Source organism: Trichosurus vulpecula, chromosome 5 (assembly GCF_011100635.1).
Source record: "Trichosurus vulpecula isolate mTriVul1 chromosome 5, mTriVul1.pri, whole genome shotgun sequence".
Classification (NCBI taxonomy): domain Eukaryota; kingdom Metazoa; phylum Chordata; class Mammalia; order Diprotodontia; family Phalangeridae; genus Trichosurus; species Trichosurus vulpecula.
In genome coordinates this window covers 19,019,349-19,037,053 of record NC_050577.1, presented here as the reverse complement: position 1 = coordinate 19,037,053, position 17,705 = coordinate 19,019,349, and the positions used below count along the sequence as shown (strand labels likewise).

Here is a 17,705-nt window from a genome sequence, read left to right as displayed (position 1 = left end):
GAGGGTACCGTGGAAAGAGTGGGTGGCCATCACAGGGTGAGGGATCATTGGGGTGGAACACAAAGTAGGGCAGTGGGGGCCATAGGATGAGGCTGACAGCCTGAAGTTCAGGATCCTTGGGGTGGGCACAGGAGTTTGTCAATCATCGCCTCTTTTCCAGGCTGGTTACACCTTGATTCCTTCTCCCCTGTCTTCTAGTCTGGTCTGCAGGCTGTCCTCCCCTGAGACTCTCCATTTCCAGACTCCAGGCATTTCCCCCGGCTATTCCCCTTCCTGGCAGGCCCCCTCCTCAGGTGGGATCCCCCTTAATTCTAGTGCCTTCCCTCCGCTATTTCGGATCTATCCTGTGTAAAGCCTGAAAGCTTTCTCCTTCATTAGGCTGCTCGAGGGCAGGGTCTTTACCCCGCTACTCGTTTCCCTGGCATTCTGCCCTGCGCCTGGTATACAGCAGGCGCTTAATCAATGTTTGTGGACTGACTGGGTTTCAGCTTCCTTGTATAAAAAGTGTGGGGCTTGGACTCTGGGATATCTCAGGCCTTTGGGGGCTGGATCAGGCCCAGGCGGGTCCGAGAGGGGCCGGTGCCATGAGGTCGGTCGCTCGGGGTCCAGCAGAGGCAGAGCCTCCTAGCTCCAGGTACGCGGATCGTCCCGCAGCGCCAGGCTCCACCCCTCAGCCTGCAGGGGGCGGGCCCGGGCCTGATTGACAGCCACACCCCCTCGCACGCCCCTCCCTTCGCCCTCCATAAACAAACAGAAGAGAGGCTGCCGAGTCAGGGGCACGGAAAGGGCGGGGCGGGGCTCCTGAGGTCCGAGCGGGGGGCGGGGCGCCACTGACCCCGCCCCTGCCCCGCGAGCGCGCTTTCTCATTGGCGCACGGGAGGAGGCGTGCGGGGCGCGGCGGTGCTATTGGTCGGCGCGGCTGCCGGTCGGCAGCGGTGACGGCAGGAGGCGCCCGTTCGGCCGCTAGCTCGCTCGCTCGCAGCATGGCAGCCGCGCTGGTGCTCCGGGGGGCGGCCGGCAGCCTGCTGGGCCGGGGCCGGCGGCGGGGTGCGGGCCAGGCCGGCCCGGCGGCGGGTAAGGGGCGGAGGGTTTGGCGGCGGCGCCGGGAGCAGGCCGGGCGGGCGGCTGGGCTGAGGCAGCTCGGGCCGGGCCGGGCGGGCCCTGCTGACCCTCAGGAGGGAGGGTCGGGGTCGGGGCCTCCGGGAGGCCGGGCGGTCACGGCCCCTCCCCGCCCCGGATGGGGGCGCTGAGGTGGGATTCGAACTCCGGCCTCTGCCCCTGCCTCTGCCGCGTCCGTGAGCCGTGGGGTCCTTGAACGCCGGCACCAGCAGATCCCAGGACCCCGGGGCTCCAGACCGGAGCCAGTGATCCGGTGTAGTGTACATTAGGGGAAACCGAGGCCCAGGGAGGGAAAGAACCTACTCTATGCGAGAGTGGACTCAGAACTCAGCAGGGAGGACACTGAGGCCCAGGAGCGATCTAGGGACATGACGGCGGCGTCAGCATTCATTAAGCACCTGCTGTGTGCCGGGCACCACGCACAGTCAGCCTAGTTAGAGAGTCCAGGAGAGCAGCAGATGGTGCGGGCTGTACTGCACCTGGGGGGTGGACGCCCTCCCCCTCACCTCCCCCTCTCCCTTCTCTCCCTCTCCTTTTCCCCTCCCCCCTCCTCCCTTTCCCCCCTCCCCCTGGCTTTCCAAAACTGTGGCCTCCAACTGTTGTCCTTGGTTTCCATAAAAAAACAACCACTTTTGTCTGGACGAGTCCGTGAAAGTTAATGGACTCTGCCTTTTCCCCTTATTTCATATAATTAGTTAACTTGCTGTGTCTCTTTTAGAAAATAAAAGTCTGCCAGTTAATGGTGTCTTAGGCAGAATGAGAGGGAGTGAGCTGCCTCCAGGGAAGAGGACTTCCTGGATCCAAACCCGGCCCAGTCGCCCTGGTCAAGTCACTTAACTTCTCAGACAAATCTCACCTTCATTTGCAATCTAGAAGACCCCAGTTCAAATCCTCAGATACTTGCTAGCTGTGTGACCCCCTGAAAAGTCGCTTAGTTTCTCCAGACCCATTTCTGGAAAATGAAGGGCTTGGACCCGGTGGGCCTTCAGGTCCCTTCCAGCTCGAACTCTGGGATCTTCGTTCTGGGGCACCACATTCTCAGCCCCATATTCCATCCACCTTTTACCTAGGAAAACCATAGGCACGAACTTTCCTGTGCTTATCAGGAGACAGAGGCCAGGTTCAGAACCTCAGCGTTAAGAAATAAAGTCACAGATTCTATGTTCAGAGCAGTAATCCATATTGGGAGAACATAAGAAACAGTGCTTATTCTGACCCTTCCTTCCTTCCTTCCCTCCCTCCTTCCTTCCTTCTTTTCTTCCTCCCTCCCTCCTTCCCTTCTTTCCTTCCTTCCTTCTTTCCTTCCTTTCTTCCTCCCTCCCTCCTTCCCTTCTTTCCTTCCTTCCTTCTTTCCTTCCTTTCTCCCTCTCTCCCTCCTTCCCTTCTTTCCTTCCTTCTTTCCATCCTTCCTTCCTTCCTCCTTCCTTCCTTCCCTCCCTCCCCCCTTTCTTCTTCACCAGTTCATAGTAGAATGTGCGTGGGAGTTACTTCTCTTTTATGAGTGATGAAAGCTCCTATAAATTACTAGTGGAAATTCTGGGGTCTAAGGCTGTAGCAGTAATAGGAAGAGATCAGTTAGTCACTCAGCCGGAGGCCCTGGAGGTAGGAGCACCAAGAAGGAAATGCTGATCTAAACAGGGTCTTCTGTTCAGACCATGCCCGTCTTTTTACATCAATTATATTTTGGGGTCTTTGGCTCAAAAATATTATGTGATGATGCACAGTTATGATTTTAAGTACAACCTTGCTTTGAGGGGATTTATGCAGGACGTTTTGGAAATCAGTAACAAATGATTATTTTTACATTCTCATTTCTATGTGATATGACATTTTACTCCTACTTTGAGTTCAGTAGAAAAAATAAATTTAAATTGATATAATTGCAAAGAGTAAAGACACACACCCATAACTTACTGAGAATCTTAGGGATTTGAAGAAAAAAGTGACATATTGAAGAGTCCTTATTTCAATTTTTAATCTTACTTTTAATTGTGTAGTGTTGTCCAATGTTCTGTCAAGGATGTTTGCCATTATAGTACTAGAATATTATATGGATATCATCACTAATGTAGGCAAATTTGATTGTTAAAAATCTGACCTCTTCACTTAAAATTTATGGTAAACACAGAATAGCATGAAGAGATTTAAAATAGCAGTGGTCATTTTAAAAAATGACCAGCATAAAATAATATGTCTTGTTAAGCATTATGGGAGGCCTTTTTTTTTTAAAGGTAAGTTTTATGTCTTGCCCTAAAATTGAGTTAAGTGTTTTTTTTGTTAGCTGTGGCAGAGGGAATTCCAAAGATGTACATTTTCCCCAGAAAATGTCTTGCTGTTGGTCCACCAACATAGCCAAGGGAAAAATCGTTAGCATTAAATGGTGTTAAAAGGCTGCTAGGGGATTTTGACAAAGGGTATACACCTGCTTTTTGGGAAACATTTAATACTTAATTCCTCATTCTAGAAAATGTTCACTTCAGCCATCCATTTGTTAATTTGTGGTCAAAATTTTTTTCAAGAGATATTACTTTTAATTACCATCACAGTTTGTGATGACACTCTCCCAATCAGTCAACCAACAAGCATTTATTAAGTGCCAACTATGTGCCAGACACTTTTAGGTGCTGGGGATACAAAAGCAAAAAAAGAAGCAATCCCTCCAGGTGCATTCTCTCATAGATTTATAAATAAATATAGGACATTGATAAATAAAGCATAAATTTCTAGAGAATAAATGCAAAGTGGTTAGAGAGGGGGAGGCTGTTGGAGGTTGGGGGATTTGGTTTTAGATACAGAAAATTCTGGGAGTTGGAGATAGGAAGGTTGTAGGTTCTGGTCGGAGCCTAGAGGTGGGAGCGCTGTGTGTGAGGACAGAGAGGAGGCACGTTTGGCCACATTCAGGACTGAGAACGAGAGTGGTCCAGGATGAAGTTGGAGAGGTTGGGGCCAGCTAGTGAAGGGCTCTGAATGCTGGGCAAGTGGGGAGCCTATGGAGCCATGGGGAGTTATTGTAGGGGATGACCTGGTCAGACGTTGGTGGCCGTGTTGAGGAGGGTTTGGCATTGGAGCAGACTTGAGGCAGAGAGACCAGTAGGGAGATAATTGCAGTGGTCTAGGTCAGGTGATGGGGCCGGTGCTGGGGGTGTAGAAACAGTAAGACATGGCTGTGTGGGGTGAGGGAGAGGGAAGAGTCAGGATGATGTTGAGGTTGGAAACCTGGAAAGTTGGTGTGGTCACCAGGTTCAGTGTAAAGTGAATGAGTTCTGTTTTGAATGTGCTGAGTTGCAGATGCCACCCAGGCATTTAGTGATGCAGAATTCTGGCTCAGGAGAGATGAGAGCTTCTGGCAAACCTGGGGAGACCACTGGACGAGAGTAGAGAAGATTGGGGAGCATCTACCTGGGGGCGCCTCATTACTAGTAACATAAAGCTCTGTCTCCTTGATCTGCATTCTGGGCCTGCCTTGTTTTTGTGGCAGCCTCCGCTGTCTCCTGTAGGTGAGCTGTGATCTCCCCAAGCTGGCCTGCTGGTTCTTTTGCCGGAGGGGCTTTCCTGGGGGGGACTCATCTTCACCTTTGTCCACAGTGTGCCTTCTGCCTGGAATCCTTTGGTCCCCTCCTATGAGAGCGGTCAGCTCCTTCAGGGCAGAGGCAGTTTCAGCTTTGGCTTGGTATCCTCCGCACCTGGCCAGTGCCTGGCACAGAGTCTGGCCCAGCTGCGGTGCCACGGCCTTGGGGAAACCCTCCCTGGGATCCTCTCTTCCTCCTTTGCCCTTCCATGTCACCTGTCAGGCACACATATGTATGTGCCGGATGTCTTCGGTTTTCTGTTAGCTGTTGGCGTGTTTGTCTTTGCTACGACTCTCCTCACAGGGTGGTTGTGAGACAAGGGCTTTGTCAAACTTAGTGCCCTGTGTGAATGTGAATTATGACTGTCATTCTGATAGAGTCGTGAACCTCTTTAGGGCAGGGACTGTTTGACTGATCTTTAATCCCCCATACTGCCTAGCTTTGCACTTAGCACTTGCCCAGTCATTATTTTTGAATGAATAAATTGGGAAGGAGCACATAGCCCTATCATGCCCTTAAGACTATTAAAAAGCCCTCCAAATTAGAGTTCACCCAGCTTACTCATGCCAGAATCTAAACTTTCTCTTTCCTGTGCATAATTTGCCATAATCAATCTGGTGCAATGCCACGTTTCTGATTGTTACAATTAAGTCAGTAGCATTAGTGTCAAGGAAGGTTGGATTAACAGACTATGCTTCTCATTAAGTGACTTATCAAAAGAAAATAACTTAGAACTAGAAAGCATCGTGTGTCCCTTAGCATCTTGTGTCCGCTTTTTCTTCTGAAGAGGCCTGTGGTTATTATTGGACTGAGATATCGATAACTTTAAGTTGGCACTGAAGGCCCACTGGCCCAGACTGACACACCTCACCTCCCTGGGGGAGTCCGGGTTCAGGCACAAACGTTAAAATGCTGAAAGCTTACAGCTCTAAGGAGATCTTTTGATAGAATGCTCCAGAGCAGATACCATCTAGAGAATTTGTCTTTACAAAATAAGATGGAGTTGAGTGAAAAAGCATTTTTCCCATATATTTTTATTTACTTTGTTAAATGTTTCCCAGTTATATGTAAGAAACTTTTTTAACACATTCAAAAAAATTGAAACAGCACTTAATAAGTGCTTCCTGCATGCCAAGCACTCGCTAAGCTCTGGGGATGAAAGTCCCAGAACAGAGCCGGCCCCTGCTCTCAGGGAGTGCCTTCTAGGCCAGGAGGGGTGGCCAAGGCAGGGCGCCTGCCAGATGGTAAGCAGGACCAGGGTAGGGGATACTGACCCACGTCTTTGGGGAGCAATGGCAAAGTGGCTGGGATCCTGTTTCCAGACCTGCAAGGAGTTTGGGGGAAAGGGTATCCCAGATAAGACAGCTTGGGGCGGCTGGGCAGGAAGGAGTCCTTTTACTTCTGAATCAGTGTGTCTTGGTTTCATGTAAAATTAAGGGCCTTTTGTTTTCGTCTCTGTAAATGGAATTGTAAATTGGCACCTCTATAATGATTACATGCTGCAGTTAAACCTCAGCTTGTTGGAACTCATCTAACGTTCTTGGAAGCTGCGTTGTGTTTTTGTGGAAATCAGTTTGAGAAAGAGTCAGGATCCATTGGTTCCATGAGTGAGGAGACCCTAAATTTAGGAGTTAGCTGGAAAAATCCTGAGGCCTGTATTGTAGGAAGCGGAGAAAACGGAGGCGAGTGGAGGCAGGAAGGGACAGATGTTGGGGGCAGAGAAGGAAGGGGACAAATGTCCATGAAGGAGAAGCGGGGAAGCCATGGCCAGTGAGGAGGGGAGAGTCACAAGTGTAGAAGCAAGAAAAAGCAAGGCTTGAGTACACATTCTGTGCTGTGGGGTCATATGAAAGGGACAAAGGACAAGAAGAAAAGCCTTGATCTGGAATTTTTTTGGAAGCAAAGGGCAGCTTTGAAGCAGGTGCAGTGTGTAGACTTGGGCTGTCTTGTACAGCAGTAAATGACGTTTCCGCGTTGAATGTGGGGAACCATGACATCCTGGATCATGAAGGACGGAGTCAGGCCCAGGATGCTGTGTGCACTAGACTGAAGTGTATTCCTCTATTTCATCAGTTTCACCAAGGGCTGGAACCAAAAGGACTGCAGAGTTTAAAGGGTTAGTTATCCCCGAGTTACCTGGGAAATCACTCAAGTGCTTCCCTTGCCCTCTGTGTACCAGCACACAGTAGGGGCTTACTAAATGCTTCTCTGTGGCTTCTTTTTAGCCAACTGGTGAATGAATGTTTAATGGAAGGGAATTTTCTGCCATGAATTCTGTCATCTACATTTATGCAGCTTCTGAAGCCTTTTGTGGGCAGTAGAAGCCTCCTAACTAGTCTGAGGTGTGGTGGGGAAGGTTGTGGCTTCAGATTCATTGGCCTCACTTGGGACCCTGGCTTTGTCTCCAGTCATTTCACTTCTGGCCTCACTTTCTAGTCTGTAACTGAGGAGGTTGGACCAAGCGATTTCTGAGTCCCGATCTTCCAGCCTTATGGCTCTATCTAATTCAGAGGTTCTTACCCCCTTTGGGTGTAATTGCACCCCTTTGGCAGTCTGCTGAAGCCCGTGGACTCTCAGATTTTTTTTTTAATTTCACAATTGAATGAAAGTTTAAATTTCAGTTTGAGGTTGTTAAAATTAAACATGTAAATGTTTTCCCCTCCAAGTCCATAGGCTCCCTGAGATTTATCCATCATGGGCTTTGGCTTCCAGTTTAAGGACCCCTGCTCCAATCCAGCCTTCACTCCCATGCTCATAATGCTTTGAGAGGTCTGAACACAGCACTCCTCTGCTTCAAAAACTTCTAAGTACCTCCCCATTGCTGATTAAATAGTTTTCCGCTTCTCATCCTGATGTTTAGGGCCTTCCACAATCTTGTTTCTTCCGTGTTTCTCCAACCTTATCTCACATTTTCCCAGTTCTGAACCTTTGGTCATACTAGCCTCAGCCAGGAGGTAGAGCACTTCCCACCCCCTATCCCTGGCCCCTGTTTTTCCACCTGGTGAGACCTTCCCCTGCTTTCTGGTCCCCACTCAACCTTCCTTTCCTCCTTCAGCTGCAGGGGTTTCTCTCCTCTCAAATTTTCCATAGCACTTTGGTCTTTGTCTTTGTACTCACAATTTGTTTATGAATTCCAATTTGTAGTGCAATTATACAGTTTGTTTAAGAGTGTGTGTGTGTGTATGTGTGTATCTCATCTCGGCAATTCGATCCTAAAGTCCCACGGTGCCAGGACTGTGGCTTATTTCATCTTTGTGGCCTCAGTGTTGAGCACAAAGTAGACCTTTGTACAAAGGCAGTGCTTGACAGGTCTTTCTTGCATTAAATCCTGCAAAGCTTTCTCCTTTAGTAATGTTCATTCCAGAGACCAGTCTTACAGGGAAAGGCTTTTGTTTTTATTTTCAAAGTCAGTCCTCAAACTTTTTTTTTATGATCTGCAGGACTCACTGGTACCACTGACTTGACAGGAGCACGTTGTTAGTATTTCACCTGACCCCACACCTTTCAGCTTCTCCAGGATTTCTTTTAGGTGCTGAGCCAGATCTCTGGACAGAACCTCTAATCAATCCTCTTCCTTTTCCCAATGAGGAAGCCGAGACTCAGAGCAGTGAAGTGACTTGTCTGATGTCACGCACTAAAATCGGAATCTCTTGACTTTAGGGGAACCACAGGCCTACATAGCTTTGAAGGTGGGGCAGACACTTGTATTTGGTTAGGTAATTTATGTATAAATAGAGAAAAAAACACATATGTGATTTTTTGCCCTGATCCTGTGATTTCCTTGGTCTGAGGACCTCCCCAAAAAGAAACTCCCTTACCAGAAGCAGATCAGTAAGTGTTCGGCTGCTCTGGGCCTGGGACACTAAGAATGTAAGTGATTTGTCCAGGATCACGCGCTTCCTTGAGCCTAGTTCTTCTTGCCTGAAGGATGGCCCTTTATCCACTAACCTGTGGTGCTCCTTGGAAAATAAACATCGTACAAGGGTCTGGGGACTTCTGAAAGTTAGCACGGGCGGCCTCGGGGGTAAAGGGCCAGTCTTGGAGTCAGAGATATTGCTGGATTGTTTCTGCTCTGTCCGACTCTGAACTCCATTTGGGGGTTTTCATGGTAGAGATATATTGGCACGGTTTGCTGTTTCCTTCTTCAGCTCGTTTTACAGATGACGAAACTGAGGCAAACAGGGTTAAGTGACTTGCCCAGGATCACACAGCTAGGAAGCGTCTGAGGCCAAATTTGAACTCAGGTCTTCCTGACTCCAGGCCCGGCACTATGGTGCCACCAGAGTCAGAAATGCCTGGGTCCAATGTGACTTTGGGTACTGCCCAGGCCTCTCCTGGAAGTTCAGATGATTTGTTGATTTTCAGTGATGAAGGCGAGATTTCTACCCTTGAGCCCCTGGCACTGTTTTAGTCATGGGCTGGGGAGTATGGTGGGAGAAGAGTCAGGGAATCGTATTGTGAGGATTTTCCAGATGGTGTGCTTTTAACTAGGAAGTTTTCCTGGTGACTTAAGATATTCTTAGTGGAAAAAAAAATTTTCATATCATTTGAAAAGCTAAGATAGTAAAAGATACCTCTGTGGTAAATGGCAACAAAAGTGGGGCATCGAGGAACTAGTGATAAGACTCTTATTATCTTGGGATTTTAGTCCAATGAGTGAATGTCTTTGGAAACTAGTTAACTTTTATTATCATAAATCCAAGTGCTAGTCTCCTTTCTCCTAACAGAAATCAGAATGCTGTCCAGTCCTGTTAGAGGTGAGGCTTGCTCTTGTTAGTTGGGGAGGAAGTTCATTGTTCAGGCTTTGATGTGGGCAGGAGATGCTGACTTCATAACAAAGGGAGCCATTTAAAAACGTTACTAAATTTGTTTCTAAAAATGGGAGAGAGAACGAATGGATGTAGAGAACAAAGCAGTTCATTTTCTCCTAGATGAGATACTGGCTAATGACGATGAGTGCAGGCTCATTAGAAATTACATTGCTTATTCCTCTATGAGTGTTTCTAAGTTTAAACATTTTAACAAAAAATTGAAATTTAAAAGTCATTTGAAGTTTTAAAAATTACTTTTTTCATGCTGATTAAAAATATTGTATTGAAATCAGTGTGTTCTAGGTCAATGGCTTCCAAGACTCCAGTTGGATTCATTGGACTGGGCAACATGGGAAATCCAATGGCCAAAAACCTCATCAAACACGGATACCCCCTCATTCTGTATGACATATTTCCAGAAGCATGCAAAGATTTCAAAGATGGGGGACAGGTAAAGTACCTATCTGTGTGTGTGTGTGTGTGTGTGTGTGTGTGTGTGTGTGTGTGTTGGATAACGGCAGGGTTTCCCAATGTTTATATTTTAAAATGAATGTGTATTTGAACGAGAAGTGGCATCTTGATGAGACATATGCCTCATATAATTTTAAATCTGATATAGTAAAAATGTTTTACCCTTCATTATATAATGAGTCCTCTGGCTCCATATCTGAGACTCATGCAGGAGGAGAGATTTCTATAATAAAGTAGAAATCGGAAGGGAGGGTCCGTGCAGCTCTAGGTGATTTGGTCTTCCTCTTCCCTAGATTTGGCCAAATGGTCTTTGTTGTTATTTTAGATCTCTTTCTCTCAGGCTTTAGTGGGGGATGTGGCAGCTGGGTGGCCAGCCCTAGAGTCAGAAAGACCTGAATTTAAATTTGGCCTCAGACACTAGCCGTGGGACCCTGGGCGAGTCATTTAAGCCTGTTTGCCTCAATTTCCTCATCTGTAAAATGAGCTAGAGAAGGAAATGGCAAACCACGCCAGCATCTCTACCATGAAAATCCCCAAATGGAGTTACAAAGAGTCAGACAGGACTGAAAACAAATGGACAACAAAGGTATGTACAGTAGGCAGTGGGCATACAAAAGCAGTCTAAAAACAGCTCCTGCCCTCAAGTGGTAAAATACAACAGCAGCAGCAATAACTAATAGCCAGAATTCCTGTAGCAAGTACTTGGAGGTTTGCCAAGTGCTTTTATACATACCACATTTGATCCTTATAACCACCCTGTGAGGTAGTATCACCATTTTACAGATGAGGAAACTGAGGCAGACAAGCTAAGTCACTGGCTGGCATCACACTAGCTTCCAGTTTTCCATGATTTCCATTGTCATTTCTATGCCCACACTCCTCAGTACCAGTATGCTACTTATAAATCGGTGGAAATGGCATTTTTAAGATGAAGTCAGAAGAGAGATTGGGTCTGGCCAAATGTACAAAGAAATCTGTATTGGAGAAGGAGCTGAGAGGGTAGAGTGGGGCTTGTCATCAGGAATGGGTGAAATTGTTATGGTTTAAGGCAGTTGTAGAATGGCCACTGAAGGCACAAGGGAGAAGCTAAGAGTCTGGAAAGTAACACTACATCTTCAGAAAGCTGTCTGCCAGGTGGGATTGTAATGGTAATCAGGGTGAGGCTTTTTGCTGCTCTTCTCTTAAGTGCCTTTAATGATTCTGGCCTTTGTTGGAATGGGGCTGGTAAAGTGGGATCTTGTCTTGGAATGTTTCTCAGCACTAAGACAATTGGGAGTCATTGACTTGTATATGATATGATGCTGGGGATGGGGAACTTTCACACATCCAGCCTGGGTGAACCCAGAGGGCTCTGAACCAGATATAATTGAGGGGAGCTTGGTGTTTGACTTTTGGGGCTCATTCATGGAAGGAGTGTTGAGCCTCTGGACAAACCGTTGTAACTGCCCCCTGGCTTTTCTAACTCAGACCCATTAGTTCTTCTCTGGTAACTATGAATTGTGATTTGAATCAGACAAGGTCTCTCTGTTGATGTTTGTAATTTCTGTTTGTTCTTGAAGTATATATATATGTATGTATGTGTATATATATATGTGTATGTGTGTGTGCATATATATATGTATGTGTATATATATATATATATATATATATATATATATATATATATATGAATGTATGTATAAACTGAGATTGTTAACTGCTTAAAGTTGCTTTCCTTAGAAAAGCAGATTAAAGAACCTGTGTTAGCCGCCCTTCTGTATGCTGGTGTTACTGGTCTTACACAGGCACGGTAGCTGCTAGTAGATTGTTGCTACAGGGATGCAGCTCGATTTGGTTCAACAAATGTGAAGTACCTGCTCTGTTTACCTAGTCCAGGGGTGGGGAACCTGTGGCCTCGAGGCCTGCTCTTACCTAGTCCAGGGGCGGGGGAACCTGTGGCCTTGAGGCCACATGTGACCCTCTAGGTCCTCAAGTGCAGTCCAAACTTAAGTTTGGATTCAATCAAAGGGCCACCCTTGAGGATCTAGAGAGCTACATGTGGCCTGGAGGCCACAGGTTCCCCACCCTTGATCCTAGGTGCAGGACACTGGGGCATTGTAGGCTTAGGACTCCTCTGGCCCTCCAGGGTTTGACGTGCCTTAGGGCTAGTCCCTGTCTGTACTCAGTGTTTTGAAGCCAACCTATTAGGAATCTTTTTTTCTCCATGGGAGTTCGTTTTTAATTTTAGAATGAAAGTTAATGAGAATATAGGGTTTGCTTACAAATTTATGTAGCTAGTTTTGCTGGATGAGTATCAAAGGGTACTTGTAGTCCCAAAGTATTGTACATATTATGGGAAATATTATATACCTACACTTTGTTTGGAACCTATATTTGATTGGTGAGGAACTGCCTCTGTCAATGTAATAAGTCACCTCCTGCATCCTGTGGCCTTCGAGAGCAGCCCAGGGCCCTGGGAGCTTTGTGACTTGCTCAGCCTCATGCAGTATGTGTCACCAGAACTTGAACCCCAGGCCTTTGACTCTTGGTCTGATTTATATAGCACTGGGATTTGCAAAAAGACTTTACATCTGTCATCTCATTTGAGCCTCACAGCAACTTTATGAAGTCAGTGCTGTTAGCAGCGCCGTTTTACAGCTGAAGGCACTGCAGCTGTGCAGGAAGGGTGCAGGGCTTGGCCAGTGAGCCTCTGAGGAAGCTTTAAACCCCTCTCTTCCTGACCTCCACAGCCAGTGCTCTAGTCCTGTGGTAGGCTGATTCTGTCTCCGATCTGCTTGTTTTACATTGCTTTTCTGCCAGATAATTTGCCAGTTCTGAGCCGGCGACCAAGCTCTTAGAGCTGGTTTTCATTTCCCATCATTCCTTTGCTCTTTCCTCTAAATCCACCAATGGAAGTGCAAAGAAGTGGTTAAATGAGTCAGTGGTTGGCAGCAAGAAGGAAGAAAAATAACTCTGGACAGTCAGTTTCTGAATGAGTTGATTGTAAATGTTGGAAAATAAATTGCCTAGTTCTTTGAATTCTGAATTGAAGAAAAAGACTTGGTAAACCCCTGGAGAGAAGCTCTTGATAGGGTATTTTATATTGGGTAGAGGGTGGCACACTGGCAGCAATAATACAGGAATACAGACGCAATTCTATGTCCTCATGTTGGGCTACAGCAGGGGTGGGGAATCTGCAGCCTTGAGGCCACATCTGGCCCTCTAGATCCTCAAGGGTGGCCCTTTGACTGAATCCAAACTTCACAGAAGAATTTTTTGTTCCCTGCCCCTGGGCTAGAGTATGCCCTCTTTGCCTGCCGTTGGTCACTAATGTGTGCTGCTGTGATGCCCTCAGAGCTGGTCGGCGGCCTGGCCTGTGGACAGTGGCCACAGTTTAGTCATTCGTGCTCCCCCAGAGAATCTGTGAAAAGAATAGCTTTGGTTCTTGCATTGATTACCATAGTCTGAGGAAAGCTCTAAAGAAAGTTTGTCCATGCAGAGCTCTTCGGGGAGGTAGCAGGAATAGTTACTTGCAGCAAACTATTGTTTAACCTGGATGACTTAGCCACTAGTTAGTTTCAAAGAAAGAAGTCTTTCTCTGGGATTAGTCCTCTAATATTCCACATCCACAGTAGCTTTTTTGATGTGTTGTTGTTGGTTGGAATAACAATGATGGAAACTTTAAACAGAGGAAGTGTCCTTTAATAAAAGAACAATTTGCTCAAAGAAATAGTATGATTCCCTAAGCATTCATGAGGGAGATGGTCTAGACGGTCAGCATTCATGAGGGAGATGGTCTAGATGGGAAGCATTCATGAGGGAGATGGTTTGGATGGGAAGCATTCATGAGGGAGATGGTCTCGATGGTCAGCATTCACGAGGGAGATGGTCTAGACAGTCAGCGTTCACGAGGGAGATGGTCTAGACGGTCAGCGTTCGTGAGGGAGATGGTCTAGACGGCATTCACGAGGGAGATGGTCTTGATGGTCAGCATTCACGAGGGAGATGGTCTAGACGGTCAGCATTCACGAGGGAGATGGTCTAGACAGTCAGCATTCATGAGGGAGATGATTTGGATGGGAAGCATTCACGAGGGAGATGGTCTAGATGGTCAGCCTTCATGAGGGAGATGGTCTAGATGGTCAGCATTCATGAGGGAGATGGTCTAGATGGTCAGCATTCATGAGGGAGATGGTCTAGAGCTCGTTTCTTTACTGTGCTAAAGAGAGGAAGACGAGCACTTTAATCAGTCTCCTTTTTCTCTTGTCTGGAAGGAATTTGATGGAGACGCTGAACTAGAGAGACTGGACTGTGTTGAAACTAATGTCTAAAATAAGTTCTGAAATTGTAGGGATTCTTTCTTGTATGTAACAGAGATTCTAGCAGAGCTGGCTACGTTTGGAAAACTGTTTCCATCAAGTGAATCCTATTTGTCTATTGATTGCCATTTTTAAAAAATTGGAGATGTATTCTTATGAAAAAAGGGAGTCTTATTAAACTAAGTTGAAAAATTTTTAGGGAGAATTAGGTAGTATTTAGTCAGTTTATCAATCAGTAATCATTTATTAAACTCCTGCTGTGTGCCAGAAACAGACAAAACATGAAATAACCCCTGTCCTCAAGAGGCTTACATTCTGTTGAATCCTATGCTGTCTGTTCTTTCACACTTCATATGTTTTAGTAAAAATAATCCTCTTTCTCAGGGGAAAGATCATAAGCTAGCAATGTGAACCACCATGAATTAGCAAATATGGATTGTAATCATGTCGATGATAATAATTTAGGCTTGAAAAATAATCAGCCACCCTGCTCTGGTTTCTACTGCTTGTGACTCTGCCTTTGGTACCTTTAAGAAGGATAAACACTAATATTCAGATCCTTATCAAAGGGAATGGCTTGTGAGCTCTGAGTGGGGAGAAGATGTTAATGGTTATATCCCTGAGCAGAGGAGGAGAGGGAAGCATCGCTGCCCATTGGCATAGACTCTTAGACCATCTACTCCATTCAGTACCTGAACAAATCCCTGCTCTAAAGTCCTCATTCCATTGATCATTTGGCCTTTGCCTGAGGACCCCTGGCAATGGCAAACTCACTGCTTCTTCAGCTGTCTTGTCCACTTTGGAAGCACTAATTATTAAGAAGTTTTCCCTCACTTCAAGCTTATATCTGCCCCTGCAACTTCTCATCGCTAGTTCTGTTCCCCAGGGGCAAGAAGAACAAATATCTTCCCTGTCTTATATGATAGCTTTTGAAATATTTGAAGAGACCTATCATGTTTCCTGTAAGTCGTGTCTTCTTCAGGTTAATGTTTCTTTAAACGGTAAACATATGGCAGAATCTGTAGGTCTTCCTCTATGTTGGTTGCCTTGCTTTGGAAGAGCTCTCCTTGCCAGCTTTTCGTTCTTTCCTGAAATTTACCCTGCAGAACTGAACATCCTCTTGTTGGTGTGGCCTGACCAGGAGAAAACAGCTGGAAGGTGGTTGTTCAGGAATGTAGAAAACATTTCTCTAATTGTGCCCTTATGGTCAGGAACACAGATCCTTCCTTTGTCCTCCACTTCTGCTGATAATGTCATGAAGAAGAGGGCGTGGCATCCACAAGTTTGTAGATGAACCCAATGAGGTTTTGAGATAAAAATGGATAGAATTTGATCTTTTGCTTGACCTTTGATGATAGATTATATTTTTTCCTTTTTATATAAATGTGGATAGAGGCAGCAGTTTGACTAGGCTCAATGAAAGTAAATTAATGTATTTTTTACTAGCTTATTGCCTAAATATTTACAAACTAGACTAGATCTTTTAAGGGCCCTGTGCTGCTTTGCAAGATTGACTTCATACTTTGTAGTGTTTATCAGATGCTAAATATTTAGTATTGGTAGAGCAAAACTTTTAGCAAAGTGATCTTTTAATTGGTTGGGGCTGTTTGCATCTGTGTCTTTGGTTTAGTGATCTCCAAGAATTTTCAGGATTCTCCAAAAATAGTGAATACAGTGAAACTATATTCATTAATAATAAGAGTATTATCATTCCCATTTCTTTGGCGCCTTAAGTGGAAAAGGACTGTCAGTAGAAAATCCAGGTCAGTACAGCTGCTGAATCCTGTAGCTCTGATGATAAATGTTTAACTCTGATAACTTTCTTGACTGTGATTTCCTTTTGGTAATTATGTCTATAGGTTTGACTGTTGCATCATCACAATGCCACCTCATGTTTGAATTGTGGATGATTCTTAGGTCTCAGTATTCCAGTGTTGATGGAAGGCACCTTGGAGGTCATATAGTATGACCCCTTCATTATTATATATGAATAAGTTGGGCCATCACAGGTGAACTGATTTGACTGGTATGGCTCAGCTTGTGGGTCAGAGGGCTTGAGCCTACAGTCCTCAGGTATCCCGACTCTCTGTTACATGATTGAATTAGGAAACACCATCATCCACCTGTTTGTCCCGGTTTGTAATCTGTGTGTCATCCTCCACCTACTTGCTTCCTACGTCTTACATTTCTACCTTTACAACTTCTTTTGCATATGTCCCTGTTTCTCTGCTCACACAGCCATCCTTCATTCTCGTTCAGACCCTCATCCCCTTTCACTGGAATTCTTGTCTTTGCCTGAATCTCTTTTCACACTCTGATCTAGTTGCAACACAGCTGCCAAAGTGATTTTCTTAAAGTGTAGGTCTGATTGTGCTCTCCCCTTTCAAGGGGGCTTCATGCCCAGGTTGGTAGCAGAACTTTAGGTTGAGACCCTCCATAGGAGAGCATTGATTGTCTAGCTACCATGTGCCTTTTTCCTGCAGGGAAATCTCAAGTATAAGCTAGTATTTAGTTTGGAGAACCAAAGAGATTTCTGATGAGGTCTAGGACTCACCAAAGAGAGAAAGAGAGTTGTCTTAACTATTTATGGTGGTGTTGAAATTTATTCATGTTCTGCATTTTCTATTGAGTGAAATAAACTCATCCTCTATTTGAGATATAATTTTTGTTAGTCTTACATGGGAGTTGAGGGTGCTTTTTCTTCTTTGTGAAGATATAAAATATGTTCCCAGGTGATACTCCAGGTAGACCCTGCTCAGGTTTATATGATTATGATTATCTAAAGCAACTCCCTAATCTGAGGTAGAAAGGGAGGCTGAGGTCTAGGGGACTCTCTAGGGCCTACTTTTAAAAGGAGATGCATGAATTGGGATAAGTTAGTTTTTAAAAGTCTCATTATCTTAATTTCTACAGATTATAGTAAATTCTTAAAAATTCCTTAAAATGACTGATAAAAGAGGGAAAACTCCCAACAATACTCTAGTGACAGTTGCAATCCAGAACAGAACTTGGGGCTGAGATGGAAAGAAATGGTTTTGTGGGTTCAACAGCTGAGTCAGTGTTTGGCACCTCTGGAGTCTGGCTGCTGTTAAAGCCAGAGGTTGGAGTGTTTTGATGTGTGAAGCAATCACCTGTTGAGGGATTCCAGGATGAAATCATTCAGTGAAAGTTAGGATTGTTGTATGCTTAAAGGTCTATTTTTTATAACATAATATATTAGGTGAAGAAAACTGACTTTCTATTAGTGTAGAACTAAACTTTAGTGCCGATTCTTTCATATTGGGATTTCCATCAAGCAAAAGGCAGATAGCAAAATGCTTCTGCCTAATTCAGGTTCTCAAATGATGATCAACCAAACTCCATGTCTTCTCCAAAGTCTCCTTAAAGATGCCTGTGAAATTTCCCCCTCCTCCCCAAATCCTTGTGAATTCTGTGAT

The 17,705-nt window shown here is 45.4% G+C and overlaps 1 protein-coding gene across 1 annotated transcript in view; it reads left to right on the top strand.

Moving 5' to 3' along the window:
* Window positions 1-945: 945 nt before the first annotated feature.
* The window catches only part of HIBADH (3-hydroxyisobutyrate dehydrogenase), a 154,433-nt gene continuing 137,673 nt past the window's right edge, over window positions 946-17,705 (top strand). The window contains exons 1-2 of the mRNA XM_036761607.1: window positions 946-1,074; window positions 9,793-9,950. Of these exons, the coding sequence (XP_036617502.1) occupies window positions 984-1,074; window positions 9,793-9,950 (249 nt within the window). The 5' untranslated portion in view covers window positions 946-983. The remainder of the gene's footprint in view (window positions 1,075-9,792; window positions 9,951-17,705) is intronic.